Source organism: Salvelinus namaycush, chromosome 27, assembly GCF_016432855.1.
Source record: "Salvelinus namaycush isolate Seneca chromosome 27, SaNama_1.0, whole genome shotgun sequence".
NCBI classification, from domain to species: Eukaryota; Metazoa; Chordata; class Actinopteri; order Salmoniformes; family Salmonidae; genus Salvelinus; species Salvelinus namaycush.
Window position 1 is genome coordinate 14,669,012 of NC_052333.1, and position 11,082 is coordinate 14,680,093.

General features: G+C 45.5%; 1 protein-coding gene across 2 annotated transcripts in view; it reads right to left on the reverse strand.

Annotated features, from left to right (window-relative positions):
• Window positions 1-2,323: 2,323 nt before the first annotated feature.
• LOC120021978 (GMP reductase 1-like) overlaps window positions 2,324-11,082 on the reverse strand; it is a 19,049-nt gene continuing 10,290 nt past the window's right edge. For both annotated transcript variants that reach the window (XM_038965782.1, XM_038965781.1), the window contains 5 exons: window positions 10,098-10,179; window positions 9,708-9,814; window positions 9,154-9,196; window positions 8,650-8,809; window positions 2,324-2,916 (listed from right to left, as the gene is read on the reverse strand). In XM_038965782.1, the coding sequence (XP_038821710.1) occupies window positions 2,736-2,916; window positions 8,650-8,809; window positions 9,154-9,196; window positions 9,708-9,814; window positions 10,098-10,179 (573 nt within the window). In that variant the 3' untranslated portion in view covers window positions 2,324-2,735. The remainder of the gene's footprint in view (window positions 2,917-8,649; window positions 8,810-9,153; window positions 9,197-9,707; window positions 9,815-10,097; window positions 10,180-11,082) is intronic.

Sequence of the window (11,082 nt, forward strand, 5' to 3'; positions counted from 1 at the left end):
AATACAGCGATGTAGTAAATTAACCCAACGGCAGTGTAATACAGCGATGTAGTAAATTAACCCAACAGCAGTGTAATACAGCGATGTAGTAAGTTAACCCAACAGCAGTGTAGTACAGCGATGTAGTAAGTTAACCCAACAGCAGTGTAATACAGCGATGTAGTAAGTTAACCCAACAGCAGTGTAATACAGCGATGTAGTAAGTTAACCCAACAGCAGTGTAATACAGCGATGTAGTAAGTTAACCCAACAGCAGTGTAGTACAGCGATGTAGTAAGTTAACCCAACAGCAGTGTAATACAGCGATGTAGTAAGTTAACCCAACAGCAGTGTAGTACAGCGATGTAGTAAGTTAACCCAACAGCAGTGTAGTACAGCGATGTAGTAAGTTAACCCAACGGCAGTGTAATACAGCGATGTAGTAAGTTAACCCAACAGCAGTGTAGTACAGCGATGTAGTAAGTTAACCCAACAGCAGTGTAGTACAGCGATGTAGTAAGTTAACCCAACAGCAGTGTAGTACAGCGATGTAGTAAGTTAACCCAACAGCAGTGTAGTACAGCGATGTAGTAAGTTAACCCAACAGCAGTGTAATACAGTGATGTAGTAAATTAACCCAACAGCAGTGTAATACAGCGATGTAGTAAGTTAACTCAACAGCAGTGTAGTACAGTGATGTAGTAAATTAACCCAACAGCAGTGTAATACAGCGATGTAGTAAGTTAACCCAACAGCAGTGTAATACAGTGATGTAGTAAATTAACCCAACAGCAGTGTAATACAGCGATGTAGTAAGTTAACCCAACAGCAGTGTAATACAGCGATGTAGTAAGTTAACCCAACAGCAGTGTAATACAGCGATGTAGTAAGTTAACACAACAGCAGTGTAGTACAGCGATGTAGTAAGTTAACCCAACAGCAGTGTAGTACAGCGATGTAGTAAGTTAACCCAACAGCAGTGTAATACAGCGATGTAGTAAGTTAACCCAACAGCAGTGTAATACAGCGATGTAGTAAGTTAACCCAACAGCAGTGTAATACAGCGATGTAGTAAGTTAACCCAACAGCAGTGTAATACAGCGATGTAGTAAGTTAACCCAACAGCAGTGTAATACAGCGATGTAGTAAGTTAACACAACAGCAGTGTAGTACAGCGATGTAGTAAGTTAACCCAACAGCAGTGTAGTACAGCGATGTAGTAAGTTAACCCAACAGCAGTGTAATACAGCGATGTAGTAAGTTAACCCAACAGCAGTGTAATACAGCGATGTAGTAAGTTAACCCAACAGCAGTGTAATACAGCGATGTAGTAAGTTAACCCAACAGCAGTGTAGTACAGCGATGTAGTAAGTTAACCCAACAGCAGTGTAATACAGCGATGTAGTAAGTTAACCCAACAGCAGTGTAATACAGCGATGTAGTAAGTTAACCCAACAGCAGTGTAGTACAGCGATGTAGTAAGTTAACCCAACAGCAGTGTAATACAGCGATGTAGTAAGTTAACCCAACAGCAGTGTAATACAGCGATGTAGTAAGTTAACCCAACAGCAGTGTAGTACAGCGATGTAGTAAGTTAACCCAACAGCAGTGTAATACAGCGATGTAGTAAGTTAACCCAACAGCAGTGTAATACAGCGATGTAGTAAGTTAACTCAACAGCAGTGTAATACAGCGATGTAGTAAGTTAACCCAACAGCAGTGTAATACAGCGATGTAGTAAGTTAACCCAACAGCAGTGTAATACAGCGATGTAGTAAGTTAACCCAACAGCAGTGTAGTACAGTTAGCATTCCTGACATTCCACTGCCCTGATGGTGCTTCCCTTCTCTTCCCGCCACACCCAGAGCACTTTCACAGTCACACAGAAAGCAGAGAAAAGCAGACACTACCACACTGTATTAACCCTCTCACTGTGCTGAAGCCTGGTCTTATTTAGTCAGACACATTAAGAGCTACTATAAAGTACAACACATCCTAACATTACATTCAGCAATGGCTTCATAAAGTTAAAGGCCAAGTGCCATCAAAAAAACGTGCGTTTCCTGTGTTTTATATTTTTTTACACACTATGAGATAGGAATAATACTGTGAAATTGTGACAATTATGATAATGCCCTTTTGGTGTAAGAGCTGCTTGAAAAGACCACCTGTTTTGGTGGCATAGAGTTTTGGCCTGCCTATCACCAGGCAGTAAATTACTTAATAGACCGATAAGAAAGAGAGTTACAAACCTCTCTGCCAATAACAGCTAGTTTTCAGTTTTCACCTCCCTACTCAGACCACTCCCAGACAAGTCCTAGCAAAAAAATGTTTGCTAAGAAGCTATTTTGTTTCTTTTTGACCACTTTAATTGAAAACAATCACAGTGAGGAACTTCATTGTTACCCAGAAATGATTTGATATTGAGATAAAAATGGCTGCATTGGACCTTTAATATTATCAGTCTAGAGAGGGAATCGTCATGTAAAGCACTCAAAGCCAGCATGCAGTTATTGCAATATCTAAGTAATATCCACTGAGTATGGACAGAGTAGTAAGGTTTCAAGCAACCCTAACAGGCTCTTGCATATTTTATTTCTGCAGAGCAGACTGAATGTTTTAAATCATGTTCTGATAATATTACTCACAATTTTACATAATAACCAAATATGCAGAGCATGTTACAACAGAGGTCCAGAGAGAAACACATTTGTAGTGATGGCGGTAGGTGTGCGTGTTTTCCTGTTGGTGTGTGATTAGTGGAACATGGTGCTGGCCTGCTGTGTGACTCTGATAAAGGTGGTTCTGCGACTGAGCTCCTTCAGTTTGGCAGCTCCTACGTAGGTACAGGTGGAGCGGAGGCCCCCTAGGATATCTCTGATGGTGTTCTCTACATCTCCTCTGTAAGGAACTTCCACCGTCCTACCCTCTGACGCCCTGCAGAGGGAGAGGAGAACATCAGCACCAACTCAGTATATCTGATAACGCTGAGACAATGTTCAAGCAACATCATGGTGATGTTACTGATCATGATTACAAATCATTTTTATTCAGAGGCCTTTTACATCACATTGGTAGCAGCAGTTGGATTTTGAATAACAAAGGTGGGTAAAATAAATGTATTTCACTGGGTATTATACACAAAACAATGAAGATACCATGCAACTTCACATCAACAAGTTCAATCTTCTAAGTACTAATTCTCCATCTGCCCCCTCACAATAACATCCAACAGGTCATTTAGGGGCCCCCTCACAGTAACATTCAACAGGTCATTTAGCAGGCCCCCTCACAGTTACATCCAACAGGTCATTTATCAGGCCCCCTCACAGTTACATCCAACAGGTCATTTAGCAGGCCCCCTCACAGTTACATCCAACAGGTCATTTAGCAGGCCCCCTCACAGTAACATTCAACAGGTCATTTAGGCGCCCCCTCACATTAACATTCAACAGGTCATTTATCAGGCCCCCTCACATTAACATTCAATAGATCATTTAGCAGGCCCCCTCACATTAACATCCAACAGGTCATTTAGCAGGCTCCCTCACAGTAACATTCAACAGGTCATTTAGCAGGCCCCCTCACAGTAACATTCAACAGGTCATTTAGGCGCCCCCTCACATTAACATTCAACAGGTCATTTATCAGGCCCCCTCACATTAACATTCAATAGATCATTTAGCAGGCCCCCTCACATTAACATCCAACAGGTCATTTAGCAGGCCCCCTCACAGTAACATTCAACAGGTCATTTAGCAGGCCCCCTCACAGTAACATTCAACAGGTCATTTAGCAGGCCCCCTCACAGTAACATTCAACAGGTCATTTATCAGGCCCCCTCACATTAACATTCAATAGATCATTTAGCAGGCCCCCTCACAGTAACATTCAACAGGTCATTTAGCAGGCCCCCTCACATTAACATTCAATAGATCATTTAGCAGGCCCCCTCACAGTTACATCCAACAGGTCATTTAGCAGGCCCCCTCACATTAACATTCAACAGGTCATTTAGCAGGCCCCCACACATTAACATTCAACAGGTCATTTAGGGGCCCCCTCACAGTAACATTCAACAGGTCATTTAGCAGGCCCCCTCACAGTAACATTCAACAGGTCATTTAGCAGGCCCCCTCACATTAACATTCAACAGGTCATTTAGGCACCCCCTCACATTAACATTCAACAGGTCATTTAGGCGCCCCCTCACATTAACATTCAACAGGTCATTTATCAGGCCCCCTCACAGTTACATCCAACAGGTCATTTAGCAGGCCCCCTCACATTAACATTCAACAGGTCATTTAGCAGGCCCCCACACATTAACATTCAACAGGTCATTTAGGGGCCCCCTCACAGTAACATTCAACAGGTCATTTAGCAGGCCCCCTCACAGTAACATTCAACAGGTCATTTAGCAGGCCCCCTCACAGTAACATTCAACAGGTCATTTAGCAAGTCCCCTCACAGTAACATTCAACAGGTCATTTAGCAGGCCCCCTCACAGTAACATTCAACAGGTCATTTAGCAAGTCCCCTCACAGTAACATTCAACAGGTCATTTAGCAGGCCCCCTCACAGTTACATCCAACAGGTCATTTAGCAGGCCCCATCACAGTAACATTCAACAGGTCATTTAGCAGGCCCCCTCACATTAACATTCAACAGGTCATTTAGGGGCCCCCTCACATTAACATTCAACAGGTCATTTAGGCGCCCCCTCACATTAACATTCAACAGGTCATTTATCAGGCCCCCTCACATTAACATTCAACAGGTCATTTAGCAGGCCCCCACACATTAACATTCAACAGGTCATTTAGGGGCCCCCTCACAGTAACATTCAACAGGTCATTTAGCAGGCCCCCTCACAGTAACATTCAACAGGTCATTTAGCAAGTCCCCTCACATTAACATTCAACAGGTCATTTAGGCGCCCCCTCACATTAACATTCAACAGGTCATTTATCAGGCCCCCTCACATTAACATTCAACAGGTCATTTAGCAGGCCCCCACACATTAACATTCAACAGGTCATTTAGGGGCCCCCTCACAGTAACATTCAACAGGTCATTTAGCAGGCCCCCTCACAGTAACATTCAACAGGTCATTTAGCAGGCCCCCTCACAGTAACATTCAACAGGTCATTTAGCAGGCCCCCTCACAGTAACATTCAACAGGTCATTTAGCAAGTCCCCTCACAGTAACATTCAACAGGTCATTTAGCAGGCCCCCTCACAGTTACATCCAACAGGTCATTTAGCAGGCCCCATCACAGTAACATTCAACAGGTCATTTATCAGGCCCCCTCACAGTAACATTCAACAGGTCATTTAGCAGGCCCCCTCACAGTTACATCCAACAGGTCATTTAGCAGGCCCCCTCACAGTAACATTCAACAGGTCATTTAGGGGCCCCTCACAGTAACATCCAACAGGTCATTTAGCAGGCCCCCTCACAGTAACATTCAACAGGTCATTTAGGGGCCCCCTCACAGTAACATTTAACAGGTCATTTAGGGGCCCCCTCACAGTTGCATTCAACAGGTCATTTAGCAGGCCCCCTCACAGTAACATTCAACAGGTCATTTAGGGGCCCCCTCACAGTAACATTTAACAGGTCATTTATCAGGCCCCCTCACAGTTACATCCAACAGGTCATTTATGGGCCCCTCACAGTTACATCCAACAGGTCATTTAGCAGGCCCCCTCACAGTTACATCCAACAGGTCATTTAGTAGGCCCCCTCACAGTTACATCCAACAGGTCATTTAGGGGCCCCCTCACAGTAACATTCAACAGGTCATTTAGCAGGCCCCCTCACAGTAACATTCAACAGGTCATTTAGCAGGACCCCTCACAGTTACATCCAACAGGTCATTTAGCAGGACCCCTCACAGTTACATCCAACAGGTCATTTAGCAGGACCCCTCACAGTTACATCCAACAGGTCATTTGACAGGCCCCCTCACAGTTACATCCAACAGGTCATTTAGCAGGACCCCTCACAGTTACATCCAACAGGTCATTTAGCAGGCCCCCTCACAGTTACATCCAACAGGTCATTTAGCAGGCCCCCTCACAGTAATATTCAACGGGTCATTTAGCAGGCCCCCTCACAGTTACATCCAACAGGTCATTTAGCAGGCCCCCTCACAGTAATATTCAACGGGTCATTTAGCAGGCCCCCTCACAGTTACATCCAACAGGTCATTTAGCAGGCCCCCTCACAGTTACATCCAACAGGTCATTTAGCAGGCCCCCTCACAGTTACATCCAACAGGTCATTTGACAGGCCCCCTCACATTAACATTGAATAGATCATTTAGCAGGCCCCCTCACAGTTACTTTCAACAGGTCATTTAGCAGGCCCCCTCACAGTTACATTCAACAGGTCATTTATCAGGCCCCCTCACAGTTACATCCAATAGATCATTTATCAGGCCCCCTCACAGTAACATCCAACAGGTCATTTAGCAGGCCCCCTCACAGTAACATCCAACAGGTCATTTAGGGGCCCCCTCACAGTAACATTCAACAGGTCATTTAGGGGCCCCCTCACAGTAACATTCAACAGGTCATTTAGCAGGCCCCCTCACAGTTACATCCAACAGGTCATTTAGCAGGCCCCCTCACAGTTACATCCAACAGGTCATTTAGCAGGCCCCCTCACAGTAACATTCAACAGGTCATTTAGCAGGCCCCCTCACAGTTACATCCAACAGGTCATTTAGCAGGCCCCCTCACAGTAACATTCAACAGGTCATTTAGCAGGCCCCCTCACAGTAACATTCAACAGGTCATTTAGGGGCCCCCTCACAGTAACATTTAACAGGTCATTTAGGGGCCCCCTCACAGTAACATTCAACAGGTCATTTAGCAGGCCCCCTCACAGTTACATCCAACAGGTCATTTAGCAGGCCCCCTCACAGTTACATCCAACAGGTCATTTAGCAGGCCCCCTCACAGTAACATTCAACAGGTCATTTAGCAGGCCCCCTCACAGTTACATCCAACAGGTCATTTAGCAGGCCCCCTCACAGTAACATTCAACAGGTCATTTAGCAGGCCCCCTCACAGTTACATCCAACAGGTCATTTAGCAGGCCCCCTCACAGTAACATTCAACAGGTCATTTAGCAGGCCCCCTCACAGTAACATTTAACAGGTCATTTAGGGGCCCCCTCACAGTTGCATTCAACAGGTCATTTAGCAGGCCCCCTCACAGTAACATTCAACAGGTCATTTAGGGGCCCCCTCACAGTAACATTTAACAGGTCATTTATCAGGCCCCCTCACAGTTACATCCAACAGGTCATTTATGGGCCCCTCACAGTTACATCCAACAGGTCATTTAGCAGGCCCCCTCACAGTTACATCCAACAGGTCATTTAGCAGGCCCCCTCACAGTTACATCCAACAGGTCATTTAGCAGGCCCCCTCACAGTAACATTCAACAGGTCATTTAGCAGGCCCCCTCACAGTTACATCCAACAGGTCATTTAGCAGGCCCCATCACAGTAACATTCAACAGGTCATTTATCAGGCCCCCTCACAGTTACATCCAACAGGTCATTTAGCAGGCCCCCTCACAGTAACATTCAACAGGTCATTTAGCAGGCCCCCTCACAGTTACATCCAACAGGTCATTTAGCAGGCCCCCTCACAGTAACATTCAACAGGTCATTTATCAGGCCCCCTCACAGTAACATTCAACAGGTCATTTAGCAGGCCCCCTCACAGTTACATCCAACAGGTCATTTAGCAGGCCCCCTCACAGTAACATTCAACAGGTCATTTAGCAGGCCCCCTCACAGTAACATTCAACAGGTCATTTAGCAGGCCCCCTCACAGTAACATCCAACAGGTCATTTAGCAGGCCCCCTCACAGTTACATCCAACAGGTCATTTAGCAGGCCCCCTCACATTAACATTCAACAGGTCATTTATCAGGCCCCCTCACATTAACATTCAACAGGTCATTTAGCAGGCCCCCTCACAGTTACATTCAACAGGTCATTTAGCAGGCCCCCTCACATTAACATTCAACAGGTCATTTATCAGGCCCCCTCACATTAACATTCAACAGGTCATTTAGCAGGCCCCCTCACAGTTACATTCAACAGGTCATTTAGCAGGCCCCCTCACAGTAACATTCAACAGGTCATTTAGCAGGCCCCCTCACAGTAACATTCAACAGGTCATTTAGCAGGCCCCCTCACAGTTACATTCAACAGGTCATTTAGCAGGCCCCATCACAGTTACATTCAACAGGTCATTTAGCAGGCCCCCTCACAGTAACATTCAACAGGTCATTTATCAGGCCCCCTCACAGTAACATTCAACAGGTCATTTAGCAGGCCCCATCACAGTAACATTCAACAGGTCATTTAGCAGGCCCCATCACAGTAACATTCAACAGGTCATTTAGCAGGCCCCCTCACAGTAACATTCAACAGGTCATTTAGCAGGCCCCCTCACAGTAACATTCAACAGGTCATTTATCAGGCCCCCTCACAGTAACATTCAACAGGTCATTTAGCAGGCCCCATCACAGTAACATTCAACAGGTCATTTAGCAGGCCCCCTCACATTAACATTCAACAGGTCATTTAGCATGCTCTTGCCCATATTGACTGATAGTGGTTGGTAGGTGACTGTGTCTCACCTGTACTCGGCCACTCCCCCTACGTATTTCTTCATGGCGGTGTCGGAGCTCATCCCATAGAACAGCTTGACCTTCTTGCCTTCCTTCTGGACGACCTCACCCAGACACTGGTCGTGTCCCGCCAGCATGCCCCCCATCATCACAAAGTCAGCCCCTGCACCTGTGGATGAGGATGGAAGCCAATCAGCAACCAGCCATGGACAAGATCAGGTAGTTCAAAATGGTGTCTCCTCGTTGAACAAGGCCCTGCTGTTAATACAGTCTAACGACCATTCACGCTCAATGTACTAACGGCAGTTATGAAGTCAGGTGGTTCTGTTAGGATAGTGTTTGCTGGTTTTTGTTTTTTCCTTCCAATTAATACCTAGACAACCAGGTGAGGGGAGTTCCTTACTATTCAGTGACCTTAATTCATCAATCAAGTACAAGGGAGTAACGAAAACCTGCAGACACTCGGCCCTCTGGTGGAATGTGTTTGACACGTGTGTTAGGGGGTCCACATACCGAAAGCTTTAGCCACGTCGCCTGGGCAACTGCAGCCACCATCCTGTGCAAGAGAAAGACATTGTTGGAGTTGTCCAGCTTTTAGATTTTAATGTGGTCATCACTTTGCAATTTCAATAATGGTTAGAGCGTTGGGCCAGTAACCGAAAGGTTGCTAGATCGAATCCCTGGGCTGACAAGGTAAATATCTGTCATTCTGACCTGAACAAGGCAGTTAACCCACTGTTCCTAGGCCATCATTGTAAATAAGAATTTGTTCTTAACTGACTTGACTAGTTAAATAAAGCTAAAATAAAAATGTTTGCTTCTTTCCATTTGTAAGACTAATACTGCCCTCTAGAGGTAACACGTTGCTACAGAAATTATCACACCAAAATGTGTTTGTCATGGCTGCTTCTGTATTACTAACAAATAGAGAAATGCCTCAAACAACTTGTCATCCAATACTTTGTCAGTCCCTGACCCAACCCCAAGACAACTTAATAGAGAGATGACTCAAACAACTGGATAGCATATCTACAGTCTAGTGTGTGTATTCAAAGGGGAGGTCTCACTGAGATAATATGTCCCTTGAGGCCGTGGGCGGAGTCTGCACACTCGATAACAGCGCTGAGCTGAGGGTAGCCCACCCCGGTCTTGATACGGGTGGTGCACACTGAGCCTGTCAATAGAGACGTTATTCATTATTACTGTTACATATCAATGAAGTTCATTAATACAACACCATAATATAGTCTATTGTAATTCCTCACCCCGGTCATTACAACATCCCTTTATGCTGCATTAGAGGATTTATTGAATGTCTTTGTTTGTTGCCCGAAGCAGTTAGGTAGCTTGGCGTGTGTGTAGAGATGGAACAGATGTGGACAGTCTCCTTGCCTCCGGGAACACTTAGATTTATGCACCCACCTTGCCAGGGGGAACACTTAGACTGAAGCACCCACCTGGCCCGATGCCCACTTTGATGATGTCAGCGCCAGAGAGAATGAGCTCCTCCACCATCTCCCCTGTTACCACGTTGCCAGCCTGCACACACACGCACGCACACACACACACACAAACACACACACACACACACACACACACACACACACACACACACACACACACACACACACACACACACACACACACACACACACACACACACTCTCACACACACACACACACACACACACACACACACACACACACACACACACACACACACACACACACACACACACACACACACACACACACACACACACACACAGGGAAAATAAAGAGACACATGCCTCCAGGTTAGATAATAGTACTTATTAGGACACTTCTGTCTTGTTAAACAGACTAAGATACAACCTCATACCCTCCATGACCTTTTAGAAGGAACAACCTCACACCTTTCATGACCTTTTAGAAGGAACAACCTCACACCCTCCATGACCTTTTAGAAGGAACAACCTCACACCTTTCATGACCTTTTAGAAGGAACAACCTCACACCCTCCATGACCTTTTAGAAGGAACAACCTCACACCCTCCATGACCTTTTAGAAGGAACAACCTCACACCCTCCATGACCTTTTAGAAGGAACAACCTCACACCCTCCATTACCTTTTAGAAGGAACAACCTCACACCCTCCATGACCTTTTAGAAGGAACAACCTCACACCTTTCATGACCTTTTAGAAGGAACAACCTCACACCCTCCATGACCTTTTAGAAGGTACAACCTCACACCCTCCATGACCTTTTAGAAGGAACAACCTCACACCCTCCATGACCTTTTAGAAGGAACAACCTCACACCCTCCATGACCTTTTAGAAGGAACAACCTCACACCCTCCATGACCTTTTAGAAGGAACAACCTCACACCAATCATGACCTTTTAGAAGGAACAACCTCACACCCTCTGTGACCTTTTAGAAGGAACAACCTCACACCCT